The sequence below is a fragment of the Trichosurus vulpecula genome, chromosome 7 (assembly GCF_011100635.1).
Source record: "Trichosurus vulpecula isolate mTriVul1 chromosome 7, mTriVul1.pri, whole genome shotgun sequence".
NCBI lineage: Eukaryota > Metazoa > Chordata > Mammalia > Diprotodontia > Phalangeridae > Trichosurus > Trichosurus vulpecula.
Genome location: NC_050579.1, coordinates 159,617,923 through 159,636,600, shown reverse-complemented (window position 1 = coordinate 159,636,600; position 18,678 = coordinate 159,617,923). Strand labels below are relative to the sequence as shown.

The 18,678-nt window shown below is 41.8% G+C and overlaps 1 protein-coding gene across 1 annotated transcript in view; it reads left to right on the top strand.

The window, feature by feature from the left end:
* LOC118858546 (sine oculis binding protein homolog) overlaps positions 1 to 18,678 on the top strand; it is a 229,179-nt gene that overhangs the window by 191,868 nt on the left and 18,633 nt on the right. Inside the window, exon 6 of the mRNA XM_036769111.1 lies at positions 10,366 to 12,414. Within this exon, the coding sequence (XP_036625006.1) occupies positions 10,366 to 12,411 (2,046 nt within the window). The 3' untranslated portion in view covers positions 12,412 to 12,414. The remainder of the gene's footprint in view (positions 1 to 10,365; positions 12,415 to 18,678) is intronic.

The window sequence follows — 18,678 nt, the reverse complement described above, 5'->3', positions numbered from 1 at the left end:
ACTTGTTCTCCACTCCAGCTTTGCAAAGGGGCAGCTAAGTGGCTCAATGTATAGAGTCCTGGGCTTAGAATCACGAAGATTTATCTAAATAATTTCAAATCTGGCCTCAGATGCTTTCTAGCTGTGTGACTTGGAACAAGTTCCTTAACCTTGTTTGCCTCAGTTTCTTCATCTGTTAAATGAGGAGGAAATGACCAACCACTCCAGTATCTTTGCCAAGAAAACCCTGAAATGGAGTCACAAAGAGTCAGAAATTACTAAACAGCAGCAACAAAAGCTTTGCAAAACTGAGCAGGCTGGGATGTCGTGCTACTCCACGGCATTTTGGAGAGATTAGTGACTTTCTTTACACATATAGGAACATATAGTTCATCTATGCCTTGTTCCAGCTAGCCAGCCAGTCTCCTTTTAAATGTCCCTGATAATAGGGTGTCTATTTCTTCCTTTGGAAGATGATTCTGCAATCTAATGAGTCTAGTAGATTATTCATCTACTCTGTTTTTTAATAAAACATGAAGAGTACAGCTTAGGGCTCCCACTATTCAAACAGCAGTTGAGACTATGAGAAATTATTCATTTTAATGGATTTAACACTCATTTTCAAGCAGCCTTGCAGTTTTATCAAGCTTCTGCTTGAATCAGAGACAGGCTGAGCTTGGAGAAGGAAGGGGAACGGCCAGGGGAGAAGAGAAAGGCTCTCAATATTAAAGAAGCAATCCCTGCCCTAACAGATTTGGTGTTTTTTCTCCCCCTGAAACTCGACTAAAACGTCCCTTTCCCATTTAGTTGCTGTTAACTACCTGTGTAACTTTGGGTAACTCACCCTGTCTAGGCTTCACCTCAAAGGATACAAGTTCATAACCTGCATATGCTTGGTATGTGTTTTTCTGTTGTCCTCTGTATCACTTGTCATTTCAGCTCTTCAGAGATGTTAGCATCCTGTGATTCACTGTTATGTGATATTGCGGTGAGAATATGGTGTTAAAAAGGATGGACTTTTGTAGTGGCAAGATGTTTAGGATCATTGGAAGATTGTAGCTAAAGGGAACTGTAGCTTAGAAACATTAAATGATTAATCATCTAAGTACTAAGATCATTTAAGTAGAAAATAGGAAGGAAACAATTCAAACAACATTTACTCACCTCAGGGATAGACTGAATGAAGTCCAAGGTCTCTTCCAGCTTTAAAGCTATTTGAGTTGCTCTGTTTAGCTAATTGCATCCCTCTGGAAGGCTGGGAGAGTTTGCCCTGAGTTCTCGAAGAGGACCATGACATCAGACAGGTGATACCGTGACATGCAAGTGAATTGGATTTAAGTGAGGGAGGGCTGTGCAAAGTCACCAGCCTCACTTTCTCCTCTGGAGCCATCTGGGTCCAGTGGTGAGATATAGATCAGGCTGACTAGAGATGGCCTGCACCCCTGAAGGAATGAGGGATGAGGCAAGAAAAGACCAAAAGTATGGTGTCATCTAGCCTTGGAGGTTGAGATGTAAAGTTCCCAAATGGAAGAAATGTCTAATGAGATGGAATCCAAATAGGCTTCCCCAGAGTGTGTGTGTGTGTGTGTGTGTGTGTGTGTGTGTGTGTGGTGTTTCTGTACTTTTTGCAGATGGATGGGGTAGGGAATAGGAGAGGACAAAGGAATTCTAGGCCTGGATTCTCCCAGCCTTCAACTCTACAGCAATCCATACAGTATGTTAGGAATATGATTCAACATTATAATGAATTACAAGAAATATTTATTAAGTATTTATTGGGTTCAGAGCATCTAGTTTGAACAATTTGGTTAAGATAGGGTCCTTGTGCTCACGGAGCTTGTTTATGATCTAGTAAACACACAGGTATAGACACATTCATTTATTTTGACTAAAATAGCATTATTATGCAATCTTATGGCGGTAGTTGACCTCTGCCTTGAGACAGCAATAACAGGGGAGGTTGTTGGGGTAGAGGTTTGAGGGGAGGGTGTAGAGAGAAAAGATGTTGGTTTCAAATCTTGCCCCTGACTCTTACTACCTTTATGAACTTGAATAAGTTACAATCTACTTTGGTCTCGGTTTCCTCATTTGTAATAGGACAGGGTTAGACTAGATGGTCTTTGAGGTCCCTTTCATGATCTTATGGATATAAAAGCCAGATTTCTGAACCAAAAATTTGGGGCATATGGCCTGACAAAGGATATACTTTTTTGTAAAACCTTATTCACTTAAAAAGTTTTTAATTTAATTTTTTAGATTTCTAAAAAATCTGGAACTGCCCCAGAAAAATCCAGAATGGATGGTTGTAGAACTTAAAGACATTTCTGACACCAGATTTTAAGTCAACCAAGTCTTCCCTCACCACCACATTTTTTTTAAATCATCAAAAACTTGGCCAAGCATGATATAATTCATCTTGTTAAATCATTTGATATAATGCTTTAGTGTTTTAGGGGAACCAGTTGCTTTATCCATGTGTTGTAATTCTCAGTACCTAGCTGGCCCTATAACTTTCTTTTCTGGTTGTATATATGTACTCTAAAAAAATCTCTTTTTTGCCTGCAGCTAGAGGTGCAGTGGATAGAGCCCTGAGCCTAGAGTCAGGGAGACTTGAGTTCCAATCTGGCTTCCAATACTTATTAGCTGTGTGACCTTGACTTAACCTTTGTCTCCATTTTCTTCATCTGTAAGATGGGGTTAATAACAGCATCTACCCCACCCCCTGGGGTTGTTGTGAGGATTCAATGAGAGAATACTTGTAAAAGCAAAGTGCTTGGCACTTAGTAGGCTCTTTGTAGATGCTTATTCCCTTCCTTTTCCCAGTGACTAGTTTATAAGCTGCATACGCTTGGTATGTGTTTTTCCATTGTCCTTTGTATGATTGTCATTTCAGCTTTTCAGAGATGGTGGTAGTGACCCATGATTCACTGTTACATGATATCGTGGTGAGAATATGGACTTTTGTAGTGGCAAGATGTTTAGGGTCATTGCAAGATTAAAAGGACTGTAGCTTAGAAACATTAAAGGATTGCTCATCTAAGTACTAAGATCACTGAAATAACAAATAGAAAGGAAACAAGCATTTATTAAGTGCCAGGCTCTGTGCTAGGCACTTTACAAATGTTATCTCATTTGGTCCTCATAACAACCCTGAGAATCAGGTGCTATTATGATGCCCATTTTACAGATTAGGGAAACTGAGGCAGACAGAGGCTGAATGACCTAGCTCAGGGTCACCAGCTAACTAAGTATCTCGGGTTGGATTCGGGTCTTTCTGACCGCAGTCTGCTCTCTCCACTGCGCCATCTAGCAGCTAGAAATTGAAAGCATGTCCTCTGGCTATAAACCAAGTGTTCTTTCCACCATTGCCCACTCCCTCTCCCTTTCATTTCTTATTGCGTAGCATGAATTTCTTACTATTCATCCGCAGTGCTTGTCGATGATCCGTACTGATTGCAATAATTTGATGGGTGGTCAATATGCATTTTTTCTCTACTGTTTTTTGCAGCGAGGATGATTAGACTTACCCATCTCTTTCACCTTTCTGCAAATTTCACTGAGGAGGCCTTGCATTGCTCTAATTTTATGGATTTTATTTTGCTCATGTGGCTTCCAAAATCTCTGCCCTTGCCTCATCCCAGAACCAAAGGTCCGGCTCTTGCTGTTGTTCCATTAGTGAGGGATGCCGCTTCCATGCTGAAAAACTGCAGTATAAGCAAGAAGATAGTTATCAGCTCAGTTTAAATTACAATAAGATTCCTCCAAAGAATGATGCTAGGTCAAATTGTGAAGAAAGCTCCTGGTTCCTGTTGATATCTCAATTCTTCCTACTCGCTCCAGGACCCAGAGCTGCCTGGCACCTGTTTCCAACCTTAGTACCCATTCCTGGGATTCAGCAGCCTTACTCTGGACTTCTCCTTTGTTGTTGTTCAGTAATTTGCAGTTGGGTCTGACTCTTTGTGACCTCATTTGGGGTTTTCTTGGCAAAGATACTGGGGTAGTTCACCATTTCCTTTTCTAGTTCATGCTACAGATGAGGAAACTGAGGCAAACAGTTAAGTGACTTGCCCAGGGTCACACAGCTAGTATGTGTCTGAGGCTAGATTTGAACTCAGGTCTTCCTAACTCCAGGCTCACCGCTCTGTCCACTGAGTTATTTAGCTGTCTCTAATTTTTCTTAATTGCCCATCTACCTGGCCAAACAAATAAAACTTACTTGTGTTGTGTCCAGTTCCCCTTAGGACCCTATTCTCTCCTAGCTCCTTAGCTAGCTAGTCTGATAAACTAATCCGTGCCAATGTGTTAATAAATGGTAGTATATTATGCCTCTTAGAAAACATGCATTTTCATAGGGATCTTCTAGAGACAGTGTATTAACGCACAGACTGAGGAGGAAGGTGAGAATTTGTGTGATGGCCAGTGAGGGAGATTTTGTTGTCATTGTGAAGAGTTGCTTTCTGGGTTCCCAAAACCAGAGCTGTAGGTAACTGCCTATAGGTAGGAGTGATTCAGGTCCATACACAATACTGATAGTATTCTATCTCCCTTCACTCCACCCTTCCTTTTGTTAACAAGTGCTCATGACTTTCTAGACCTGATCTGTACTAGAAGGCCACTGGTACCTTTTAGAATTTTGTCAGCTTGTTTGTCTAAACATGATTTTTATTGGTAGAAGGAATTCTGGTTGGAAATACCTTCCATTGGTGCTGATGGGCAACTCACCTGTAATTTATTCACTTCGATACTTCTGGCACCAAGGGGCTCATGATTTGCGCATGGTCACAAAGCCAGTATTCATCAGAGATAGAACTTGAATCTGGTCTTCCTGATGCCAAGGCCAGCCCGCCATACATCCTCCTACTTTGTAACTTTTTAGTCCAAAAGATCAAAGCTTTTATTCTTTAAAATATTGAAGAGCTATGATCTCCCAGAAACAAAATGGAGGTGTGGATAGAGAGCTGGGCTGGGAAGACTTGGGTTATAGTTCTGCCATGGACTAGCTATGTGACCTTAGGTGAGTCACTTAATTTAAGTACCCCAGGAGCCTCTCTCTAAGACTCTAGGTGCCTAGCACATAGTAGGCATGTTAATAAATGTCTATTGGTTGACTGATTAAATAGTCGTTCAAGTGCAGTTGTAGAGGGAGTTTCCTCACTGAGTGCTCTCTAAAGCAATGAAATCATGTGGATAGACCTAACATACACAAACAAAACATCTCTCAGAGGTGACCAGTGTGACAAATTCAGGGAATGCCAGAGAATCTGTAAGGGTTGTTTTGGGTTTTTTTTTGAAGTTGGTAGATTCCATTCAAGAGATTGTTAAATCCGATTCCCATTAGGTTGGTGCATATATCTTTACTCAGGATAAGAAAAATTTCAACTAAAGACCTTCTTAATTAAATCTTACCCAATGTTAGATTATCATTCAGAGGGCAGTGGTGGGCTCCTCTAATGGATGAACTCCTCTCCTGACTTTGACAGCTGATTAATGTATTAATTATACTGCTCCCAAAGTTACTCCTTTTAAGCCTTGTAGAATGTATATGTTATACCCATGTGGTCTTGGACTTGCCTCTGGACATTTATCGAAAAATAAAGGCTCAGCCGCCAATATGAATAGTTTGCTTTCTTTTCTGGGGAAACATAAGATGGAGAAAGTTCTAGGAACCAGCAGCCCTGGCCTTTTGGTTTTCCCATATCAAGCAAGAGCAAGTGATATTTTTGCTGATGCAATGTCTTTGGAGCAGTCTAGTGGTATATGTTGCCACACATATTTTTTTCACAGGAAAAGGGGTGAATGATATCAAACCACCGAGCTCATAAGTACTACCCTGGCAGTCAGCCACTAAAGTATAAATACTTTAAATGTATGAAAGGAAATGTTCATTCTGTTGTTTAGAATTGGACGCATACCAAGGAGGTAAATTTAATCTTCTTAAAGGCTGCTGCTATAAGCTACAATGGTATATACGTACATTTGTTTCTCTCATTCCTGATCTTTTTGTCATTCCAGCTTCATATTATGTATTAGTGGAATGAAGCATTTCAGCTGGGTCTCATACGAGAGTATCATATCGGTCAATTGTTTGTGTCCTCAGAATGCCATTGTTAGAAAACCTCAGTGTGATATAATCCTAGGACGTGTTTAGGACTCTTCCTAAAAGGTGCAATGAGAAAGGATGGATTCCAAAAGAAATAAAGCTATAATAGAATTAAGTGGAGAAAAATATTCTAGAGCCAAGTTAGTTTCGTGCTGTATTTGTTACCTTTTAATTTTAAAAAATGTCTGCAAGATTTTTTTAACCTTTCTTGAATAATTACAGTGAAGGGGGAAAAAAGCAATGAAGTTTTATAGCTTTAAAGCAGTTTGTGGAAAAACTCCACAATATGACAATTATCAAACTGCAGTTTATGAGATACATGCTATATATATCATAGATATGCAAATGTTATTTTATTAAAGTGAAAGATATATGGTCTATGCTTTTACCTAACTCCTACATCTTAAGTAATCAGGAAAGGCTCTTAGAAGAAATCTTTAATTACTAAGAGTATGTCATTAGTTTGATGGGGAATGAGCGATGTTGCTCTATTTTATTGCCTTGTGTAATACAGCCAGTTGTATCATAAATTCATTGACCTCATCTTAAATGATGAATCCTGGGCTGGATTCATTAATTCTTAAGTGACAATTTTTTTCCTTTAAGAATTTTTTTCCCCTGAAATTGAAAGATTACTTTTCTGTATCTTAGGTCAGTATCCTGGGATATAATACAATAAAGAGGGGGAAATGTTCTCTCATTCTCTTTCTCTGTCATTCTCTTCTCTCTTTCTTTCTCCTCTCTCATTCTTTTTCTCTCCTTCCTCTCATTCTTTCTTTCCTCTCATCTCTCTCTCTCATTTCCTCTGTCATTCTTTCTGTCTCATTTTCTCTCATTCTCTTTCCTCTCTCATTCTTTTTTTCTCTCTCATTCCCTCTTTCACTCTCCCCTCTCTTTCCTGTCATCCTTCCTCTCTTCTCTCATTCTTTTTTCTCTTCTCTCTCTTTCTTTCTCTCTCTCTCTCCTCTCCTCTCTCTTCTCTCATGTTATTTCTCTCCTTTCTCGTTCCTTTTCTCATTCTTTCTCCTCTTTCTTTTCTCTCATTCTTTCTCTTCTCTCATTCTCTTTCTCATCTCTCCTCTCTGTCTCTGTGTCTCTGTCTCTGTCTCTGTCTCTCTTTCTTTCTCTCTTTTTCTCTCCTCTGCCACGTCTCTTACACACCCATGTATGCATGCGTGAACTTGCCTGTACACAGAGCACAACACAGAAATGAGATAGTGCAGGGAAGTCTGGTATACAGTCACTTTCACTAAGACATTTTAGGAGATGGCAGTTATCTGTTTGATAACCACTATTTTTTTCTTCTAGTCAGGATGTTTGGTGCATTATTTTAAAATTGTACTCCTCGTTATTTGTACCTAGTGAGTGATATGAATAAGGGAGCATAATGTTAAGAGATGGCATGACATAGTTGATGGACAACTGGGCTGGAGTATGAATTTATGAGCATATGTAACAGAAGACCAAAGTTTAACTCTTAGCTCTGATACTTACTAGTTGTATAACCACAAATAAGTCTCTTAACCTACCTGGGTTTGAGTTTCTTCATCTGTAAAGTGAGGCTAAGGCTTCATCTTCACATGGTGGCTGTGAGGAAAACACTTTGTATACCTTAAAGCACTATAAAAAATATGAATGGCCATTATCAACAAAACATGGCGGATGGTCTAAATTTTATATGAGTTAGTTATACTGCCTATAGCCCTTTTTGCTTTTCATATGAATTATTAAAAATGAGATAAATTGAGGAAGAATTTTCAAGCAAGGTTCTGAAGTGTTTTCCTGGGAATGAAAATATTTAACTGGAGGTGACTTTGGAATCCCTGGGAGGTCGACAAATTGATCTAGCAATAAAATATATAAATATTTCTGTAAGCTCTTCAAGTGATAACTGACCCCCTAAAATAATACAAAAGGAAGTCAGGAACTCTGTGGTATATTTTTCTTTTTAATGACTTCAACTCAGCCATTAATAATGCTCTTTAGCATAAAATTTCTAGCTGTCCCCTCATATTTTTTCAATTATTTCTCTCACTATAGTCTTGTAAATTTCAATTGTAGGTTTTTGTTGAATGCCTAATTTTGGAACATAACAGCACATGGCCAAGTTCCATAGATGGAAATTAAATGCCATGTCATGTGTATATTGGTTAACTCTATAGCCAAAATGAGCAGGTTTCTAAAATACAAATGTGCTTAGATACATTTGGATAAATTCAGTGTTTATTTATAGCATAATCATCCTTAGAGGGCCTGCCGAAGTGTGAGTACAGGTCTTCACCTTCAAAGAATTTTTGCACATATTTGTGAAACAAACTCATTCTTCCTCATGCCTAATATTAAAAGTTTCCCCAGCCCCTTAACTTTGGAGGGGCTTAGAACGTTCAGTAGTGGAGTAGTAATGGTATTGTTTTCTCCAGCTCTGTGAAAGTAGTTGTGAAAATATAATTCAGAAGCCACCTTTCTCATTTCCAAAGGTAATTTGGAAGGTATTATTTCTTTTTGAGGGACTATTTAATTTTTAGACAAAATAGAAAAGGTCCAATAGGAAAACTTTTGAAAAGAAAGTGGTGATGAATGCTTATTATTGCTGGGGGAAATTCATGCAAAAGAAGGAGTAGAAAGGAAGTGGGTGGATTTCTACAGATAGGCACATGGACACCAAACACATCCATAGCACAGACAGAAACACTTACTAGAATGCCACCACTGTTTATAATCAAGGAAAGCTGAGAGTTAAATGAGATGAGTAATCAAATGCCCAGCATATGTTGTTTTTGCATTGTTTATGTGGCCAATCATTATTAAAATTAATCATCTTTTTAATGCTATCCACTTACAATAATTGTTTAAAAAAAACCCTTACCAGCAACAAGCAACTTAAAGCTGGCATAGTACTTCTGGGAACAACAGACATCGGTACATGGTGCTTTATTGTGACATGGTCAGAAGTGCAATCAACAAACTCAGTGCTTGCAGAGTCTTGGAACTCTCCATGGGCTATAGAGTTTGAGCACTGAGCTAAAAAAAAAGAAAAGAAAAGAAAGAAAGAAAGAAAAAGATTATATGTGTGTAAAATTCTGTCAGAAAAGAAGTAAGGCACTGAAGGAACTATTGAAAAATTTGACATCTGTTTATCTGTTTATAGCTATGGCAAGATTACTCATTAATTCTTGTTTAAAATGCCATATGAAGGAAAGTCATTTGTGCAAACAAGACTCATATTTGAATTGTAGATCATGTCTTCACCATCTGCGAGAACTGATGGTGTTGCAAAATTAATGTGTTAATGAAATCACAATAATTTCTCCGAAGTAATGGGTTCTGAAGCCTAGAATGACTATTTTTTGAACTTTGGTGTCTAGTGATTTCCAATTGGGAAAAGCTTTCAGCCCTTAATTAGTTCTGCAGCCTTACTTTAAAATGAATTTGGCTAAGCCTTCCTCACACTAGGAGTAGAGGAGGTTCGGAGGGTGGCTGGTGGGGGTAGGGGAAGCCATAACAACTTTTGGAAAACGTTCTCTCATGTTTGAAAAGTTGTTAAATAAGCCTGCCTGCCAAGAAATATCACCAAGAAATCTGACTACTGAGTGAGAGTGGGCAAACAGCTCAAAAAATACTTCTAACTTGCTGCAACATCACAAGTTGGGGAGAACTGAACCTTACACAGACTTCATGATGAGTTCCAAGTTTCGACTTGGAAGGAGAGAGAAGGATTGTTGGTGCTTTGTGATATCTCTTAATGTAGTGCACTCTGTCCAACATTATTGGGAATGTAGTCAGTAGGGGAAAAATGCCTCCTGGGGAGGAGAGTTGTAAAGGGACATATTGCGAGCCCACTGAACTTTTTGGAGAAGGCCTCTTCTCCAAACATATTTAGATTTGCATTTACTATGGGCCTTTTTTGACAAGTGAAAAAATGTGTGGGCAGGTGTATTTATTCTTCTCTCTCCAATTAAACACCCAGTCACACACACACACACACACACACACACACACTCCACACACTCCACGTACGTGATGTTTAAAGTGGAAGGTGTAACTCCTTTTTTAGAGAAAGAACAAAAGAGGGTGACATTAGCTTATGTGTGGGGTTAATATCGGCAGCTCTTACCCGTCATTTTTTTATAAATACTTTAGACTCTTATCTCTCAGAAGAAAAACTCAGGCTCTCTGAAAAGCCCTGAATGAATATGAAAGAAAGAACCTTTATGTACAATATGAAACACTCTTTACCGAAGGAAATTGCTTATCTCACCTGTTGTGATTTTGTTACTGTGTTGTAGGTATGTGACTGGTGTAAGCACATAAGGCACACAAAAGAATACCTGGATTTTGGGGACGGGGAGCGAAGGCTTCAGTTCTGCAGTGCAAAATGTCTCAATCAGTACAAAATGGACATTTTCTACAAAGAAACACAGGCCAATCTTCCAGCTGGACTGTGCAGCACATTACATCCTCCGATCGAAAATAAAGCAGAAGGTGCTGGGGTACAGCTGCTGACTCCAGACTCTTGGAATATACCGCTAACAGATGCTCGGAGGAAGGCCCCCTCCCCAGTGTCTGCAGCTGGCCAAAATCAAGGGCCTGGACCATCCTCGTCAACCACCGTCTCTCCATCTGACACTGCCAACTGCTCTGTCACAAAAATCCCCACACCAGTTCCCAAACCCATTACCATCAATGAGACTCCAAATGTCCCTCCAGTTTCTGTTCAGCCACCTGCTAGTATTGTGCCTCCAATCGGTGTCCCACCTCGGAGTCCTCCCATGGTGATGACAAACCGAGGGCCTGTCCCCCTGCCCATCTTCATGGAACAGCAAATCATGCAGCAGATTCGCCCTCCCTTTATTCGGGGGCCACCTCACCATGCCTCCAACCCTAACAGCCCTTTGTCTAACCCAATGATCCCTGGGATTGGTCCACCACCGGGTGGTCCCAGAAACATGGGCCCCACCTCCAGCCCTATGCACAGGCCAATGCTATCACCTCACATCCATCCCCCCACGACGCCAACCATGCCTGGGAACCCCGCGGGATTGCTGCCCCCGCCCCCTCCTGGAGCACCTTTGCCTAGTCTTCCCTTCCCTCCCGTCAGCATGATGCCAAATGGCCCTATGCCTATGCCACAGATGATGAACTTTGGGTTGCCATCCCTTGCCCCACTGGTGCCACCCCCAACCCTGTTAGTGCCATACCCCGTCATCGTCCCGCTGCCTGTGCCCATCCCCATCCCCATCCCCATCCCTCATGTCAATGATTCCAAGCCCCCTAACGGCTTCTCTAGCAATGGGGAAAACTTCATTCCAAACACACCCAGCGATTCAGCTGGGGGCAAGTCAAGTGGACACTCCTTGTCCCCTAGAGACTCCAAGCAAGGGTCTTCTAAGTCCTCTGACTCATCCCCCGGCTGCTCGGGCCAGTCGTTGAGTCATGCGGCGGCTCAGCAGGAGCATGGTAAGAATGAGGTGGTGGATTTGACTGTGCGGTCCAGCAGCCCGGTGAACAATAAGTTTAGTTTTTCCAGTGTGGTCCAGGGTCCTCAGGATGGTGTGATAGACCTGACCGTGGGCCATCGGTCCCGGCTGCACAATGTCATTCACAGGGCCCTGCATGCTCAAGTTAAGGTGGAACGCGACCCTAGCAGTGTTGTAAGCATGGCTTTTGGTAGCTCGGACAAAAGGAACTGCAGCACCTGCAGGGACAATATTTGCAGCGCGGCTGACCCAAAAACTCTGCCTGGTGGTGACTCAACCCACTGCGGGCCCGTCTCTCTGGTCGCCTCAGGCCCTTCGGGACTCGAAGCCACCAGTGCCGCGGTTTGCAATGTCATCGTGAACGGGACAAAGAACACCGAGGGTTCTAAGAGCTCGGAGCAGCCTCCCGAGCAGTTGCCTCCAGCGCCGCCGCCGCCTCCTCTGCTTCCGCCGCTGCCTCCTCCTCCTCCTCCTCCTCCCCTGCCACCCTCCCAGAAGAAGTCGCAGCAGCCAGAGGAGCCAGCAGTGAGTGAATTGGAATCCGTCAAGGAGAACAACTGTGCTTCCAACCTCCACATGGATGGAGAGGCCGGCAAAAAGCTGATGGGGGAAGAGGCCCTCACGGTGGGTGATAAGACAGACCCAAACCTTAATAACCCTGCAGATGAGGACCACGCCTACGCTCTGCGGATGCTGCCCAAGACAGGCTGCGTGATCCAGCCTGTGCCAAAACCTGCAGAAAAGACTGCCATCGCACCGTGTATCATTTCAACGCCAATGCTCAGCACCGGGCCTGAGGACCTGGAACCGCCATTGAAAAGGAGGTGCCTCCGAATTCGAAATCAAAATAAGTAAAAGGTTTGTAGGTCCACGTGGCCCGTCTCAGTCATGAGCCAAAGGCCTCTCCTATCTCTTTGCAGGTGTGCATAGACTTGACAATGTGGAGAGACAAAAGTCGAGGCTGAGATCGAGGTGTTAGTAGCTAAGATCCAACAAAGAAACAAAACAAAACAAAAAACGAGAAAAGAATAGGGACGGGGGAGGAATGTGGGATGTCACAGTTATATTTATATTTATATTTTGTCTGTGTCTTGTATAATCTGTGTTCTCCAGTCATTGCAGGGTGGGGCGATTTTGTAGGGAAGGATGAAAGGTTAGTGGGGGACCTCTGTAATTTTTAGTCATGGGGTGGCAGTTCTGAAGAGTCATCTAACTAGCCAGTGACCCACCCATCTTGGCCATATTCTGGTACCAGTCACACCACTGGCTAGAACTTTCCCAAGCCATCAAGTTTCCATTATAGTCATTGTGTTCTGTTTGCAAAGATCATCGACAGTGTCCAAGAGATGAGCTAAGACCGAGCTCGGTTGCCCAGAGCTCCGGACAGTTGCCAGGCAGGCAGCTGGGGAAAATGCTTGCTGCCCTGAATCTCGGAGGAAGACGGGGTAGAAGGTCTCGCTCCCCACTTGGCTTTATTGGGGGAAGCCTGGGAAAGTCAGGGTGGTCCTTCAGGACTGCACAGCTTTCTCTCCTGCCCACTGCTATTGAGGGGGGGGAGGGGGAGGCAGAGAGGAAGAAGCATAGTATAGTAGGATGGCAATTGCTGTCTCAGAGTTCATCTCTATAACTGGTAGTACACTTAAAGTTCGAAAAGGGTACCTCCCTAAATTGTCATAGCCCCTCCTTGCTGGAAATCCTCCCTGGCCCTGTTAAGCTGTAAGAGGCAGCATGGTAAAATGCAAAGTGAAGTCACTCTGGAATCAAAGGAATTGGGTTTATATCCCGCCTCTGACACTTACTAAGTGTGTGACTTCAGGCAGATCACTTAACTTTTTTGGGCCTTAGTTTCCTCCTCCGTAAAATCAGGGGATTGGGCTTCATGGCTTTTGAGATTGAGCTCTAAATCTATGATCCTATGTTCATGAGCCCTAAAGAGTGAGTGAGTGACTTTTTAAGTAAAAGTCAAGAAATGAGATGGGTCCTAGGGAAGGAGATCGCTACAATGGGAAAGTAAAGAAAGCAAATTCCCACTAGGTAAAATCTTTTTCATTCTTTCCTGTTGTTGGGGGTGGGGGGTAGGGGGAGTGGGGTGGGAAGTCCTCAAGTCCTCAGGCTAAATTAGGACTGACAACTTACTTAACTAAAGATTGAGATAGGGACCTTGCCTTACTGATTTCATAAATAGAACCCCAATTTTTTCAAAGACAGGTCTCTAGAATCTTCCTTTGGTTATCTCCATTGAGAGAGCTTCCCATGAAAGAAATCTTATCTCAGCTCTTTGCTCACTGGGTGACTTTGGGCAAATCCCTTTGTCACTACTGGTATCGGTCTCCTCAGCTATAAAATTAAGGGTTTGAATCTGTGATCTCATGACTTGGTGAGCATTAATAGCAGGTGGTAGGAATCTATGCTCAAACTCCCAAGACAACAACATGAGTAAACACTTTAAGAAAGCAGAGAGAAAGCATGGGGCTGTGTTCCTTTTTTAACCCCATTTTTAGAAGGCTTTAGAAAAGGTTCACTTGCTCAAATGAGCATCAAGGCAGTTATCCTTCCAAAACTGAGAGCAGAGACAGCCAAGCCACGAATAGCATCACTAGGTCATTTACTGAAAAGGGGCCCTTGATACAGAGGAGAAAGGGACATCCCATGATTGGGAATAATCTGGTTTCTTAGTCAAGAATGGGTCCAGGACCTGGCAAATGGAGACTTAGAGTCATTAGAGAAGATAGAAAGCCTCCTTCAATCCATTTCCAGAGAAACTATAACTCAATTTCCTATGGCTCTTAAGTGTGTGTGTGTTGGGGGGAGGGGGGCAGTGTGGGAGGGCGGAGGTCATTTGTGGTGGTTCTTACATACTGTGCCCTTGCTTCTCCCATCCCTCACCTAGGTCTAGAGGGTCAGGAAGACAGATTTGCTGCCTCTAGCTTAGTGGCTTAACAACAAATCTAGTGATTTGCAAATGAGAGAGAACTAGATAATTTCAGGAAATCATGTTTTCTGTTTTCCATTGTAGCTTCATGTCAACCACACGATGTAATCTCAACTTGTGATAATTCATTTCTAGAACCTCACCTCTTCTTGTGCTCACCCCCTTGTATATATCTGTATACATCCACCTAAGCACACATGTGCTTATACACGCATACACATGTACAAACACTGCTGTCTTTCTTTTTTGCCTTTGAGCACTTGAAAGCCATGTTCATTATTGTTCCACATCATTAGGAGGCAATGTCATATAATGGAAAGAAGTTAAGGGTCTTGGGTTCAAATCCTACTTCTTTACTTTCTTCTGGAGTGACCCTAAACAAGTCACTTAATTACCCTGGGTCTCATCTATAAAATGAAAGGGTTGGACCAGATGGCCTCTGATATCAAGCCCTTCTAGCTCCAGATCTGGAATCCTAGGATTTCCCATGTAGGAATGCTAAGTCCTAAATAATGGACTTTGAGACTTTTGTGACCAGATGGCTGACATTGGACTGGTGAATGATACAGGCCAAAGCATTCAGGGATATGGTCAGGAAGGTGCAGCTAAGGGACGTCCTCATCTTGTTGGCAGACTTCTCTTATTGGCCCTTTTAGAACCATGTGGAACCATCTGCTACTAGTATCAGAAATGTTTCTTCAGTTTCTTTCCCTTTCAGGTCAACCATTTCCCATAATACATTTCTATTTTTTTCTTATTATCTTAAACAGAATCAAAGGGCTATAGTTTAAAATCAATAAAATAATCAGCTAGCACAATAACCTTATCTTACTGTGAGAATATTGGTGTTACACAGAAGGCTTTCTGGGGATTCCAGTCAGAAGTAATTCTGTCCCTATGTGCATGACTTTATATATTCTTTTGTATATTGTAGGCTGATAGGATTACAAGTGACATGAGTGCGCATATATGATTCCCTGCAGCTGCAGGACAAATTAAACTCAGATGAAGATAAAAGCACAATTTGGGGGCCATCCCATATCCTTAAACCTTTGACAATCAAAACACCAGTTCTGCATCTCCTGTAGAATGAGGGGAAAACCTCCCCCCAAATGAAGAGACAAAATACATAAACATTTTTTTCCAAGTGTCCTGTCCACAAAGAATTCTATTTATAAAGGGAATATCCTTTTATTTGTCTTTGCCCAAGGGTGGTTTAAGGGAACTATTTGCATTTGTACATTTTCTGAATCCCCAAAGTTTATATTTGCCCTTTGTATAACTAGGAGTTGAGAGTGGCCATATGCAAATGTTTGCCGATATTCAAAAGTACCCTACCACTACCACCACCACCACCGCTACCACCCATTTTCCGAAGAAATGAAACATTCTGATTTAATTTTTTTTTCAAATCAGTGGAAAAATTTAGAGCATGAGTAACTTCATCACTCTCATATTTTCCACTCCTAGAGAGAGGCCGATGGGCCCAGAACTGATTCAACAAAAACAACCCATGCAACTTTTCATTCTTGGGAACAGCAGTTCTGAGTGTTCCTGTACAATTTAAAAATCAAATGAAAATTGGCCCTTTTTCTCTCCCTGATTGTTTTTTTTTCTTTCTAGACTCAAGCTATGCAGCTCTGATTCTTTAGAACTCTGGAGACTCCTGTCCCAAGAGTTTGGCCTCTTTGGTTTTTCTCTGGGAAGGCTGGAGGCAGTGGCTGCAGGTTTGGTCCCTTGGAGTTTAATTATTAGTCAGGTCATGGAATCTCACTAACTGAAATGACTGTTGTGTGACAGGGATTTCTCCTCATTAGGGAAACCAAACATGTGGTTGTAGCATGTAACTTCTTGTCAATTTAAACTCTTCCACAGAATAGTTTGACAGAAAAGTGCTGGCTTTGCCTGTGGTGAAGTTTCTGAAGTCAAACTCCATATTCAGAAAGCTACTCTGAATGCCTCCTTCCAAAAACAAAAGAAGAAAAGGAAACCAATTCAAGTGTGAGCTGTTGGGGCACCAGGCCAGACAAGATTATTTAAGGTCCCAATTAAATTGTTATTGGGAATGCTAATTAGCAACCTAATTTCCTGATTTTCAAGTTTTGCCTCTGGTCAGGGTATATGTGGTTGATCAAGTCTAAGTTGATATAACTCAAATATTCAGTGGAAAAAGCCACTATGTGAGCATTTCTATAGACACATACAGTGATTAACCAAGAGATTTTGTTTGCACCCATTGTCTCAGGTTTGTCAGCCAGGGCTTTCTAAAATTAGCCTGCCTCATGTTGGCTGTGCACACATGCTATATGTTGGCAGGATTATGAGAAGTGGTTTAAGGTAAACAATTTGAGGCTGTGAAACATCTGGCTTTCACATAGTATTTCAGTCAGGTTTTAGTGGTACATGCAACCAGATTACACAAAATAGAAAGACAAAGTATTGACATATTTTCTTCCCTTTTTCCCTCCAAAAGGTGAACAGGGAATTCCAATTTTGTGCCTTCTCCTACCAGGGACAGGTGAGCAAAAAGATGAATTCTTATTTAGCTACATCAGAATTGGGAATTTGCTCTTTGCCCTGGGGAAGTTAATTATCTCAATTGAAGAGATTCCAACATGTTTCCCTGAAAAGAGCAGCAACAGATCTAATCCACTATTGCTAAGTCTTCCATGGTATTAAAAAAAAAAAAAGAAAGAAAGCTAAGTTTCTCCCTAGTGGAAGTTTGTCCAAGTCATAGAATGTAAAGAGACAAACTCAGGTCCTTCTTCAAGTTCCCAGGAAAGAAGACAAGGAAGGAAAGAGCAGAAACACATTAAATTTCTAAAATGTATAATCTTTCCCAGATCATAGGGAAGTGCTAGCTAGCATCCTGGGGTGGTAGTGGGTAAATAAGGGTAAGTAATCCTTAACAATTTGCTCTCTAAGAAGAAAGCAATTTAATGGTTTCTGTCAAAGCAATAAGAACTAGGCTAGCTATATGACAGCAAACCAACACTTTGGGGGGGGGGGGGCGGGTATGAACTGATGTATCCTTCTGTGGCTTCCCCTGCCCCACCTGCCCACTCCCCAAACAAAACAACAACTTGTATTTTTGTTACAGAATGTGCTTCCTTGTATTGAGGGGGAAGCAGGCAGGAAGGAGAGGAAAGAAAGGAGGAAGGAAAGAAGGGAGGAAGGGAAGAAGGGGATGAAGGAAGGAGGGAAGGAAGGAAGGGGAGGAAAGAAGGAACGAACAAAGGGGAAAAGGGAGGAGGGAGGGAGAAGGAAGGAAAGAAGACAGAGGAAGGGATAGAGGGAGGGAGGAAGGGAAAGAGGAAGGAAGGGAAGAATGGAGGGAGGGAGGAAGGAAGGAAGAAAGGGAGGGTAGAAGGAAGAAAAAGAAAGAAAGGAAGGAAGGAAGAAAAGAAGGGTATTAGACTTGATTGTAAAATTACTGGAAATTGTTCTCTTGATTGGCTGCCAATAAATGGCTCCTGGTGGTACTCAGGCAGAAGACGCTTTCTGATTGGTCAAGGTCCAGTCATTTAAGGCCTAACCTCTCAGAGACAGACCATACCATGGGGCACAGAAGTTTGGAGACAAACAATACTGTACAGTCTGGAATATTTACTTCATGGAGACCCAGCCCAAACACTCAGTCTTTTCCAGAACATCATGTCAAAAAGGGTGTGCCAAAAGGAATGAAGAGAGTCATGTACTTTTTTCTTTTAATATTCCCAGCATGGAGTTTGTGCCACTTGGTTGCTATTTTAAACACAATGCATATAATTTTCAAAAGACTACTTAAGTCACATATATACTCCACACGTATGAACTCTTTAATGTTGAGACTTTTTTTGGGGGGGGGCACAGTTTGAAGGATGAAGTGGGGCAGGGAAAGATTGGCTCAAAAAGTAATTATATTTCAGGGGAATTAAAAGGAAATACCTTAAAAGGATAAATACTGCCCCCCCACCCCCGATTCCTTAACCTCAACCTGAGCTTATTCTAAAGGGAAATCTGGAGTAGATAGCATCTCAGATTCAATTCACCAAGCACCATCTAACTATAAAATCTCTGAAAATTTGTACAGTCCCACAGAATTCTGAAAAACAACCAGTTGCAGGGCGGGGTGGAAATTGATTTTATGATTGCAAATTGGAGGCAATCAGGAGGAAGAGTAAACACACCCAAATGATTTCAAGGGTCAG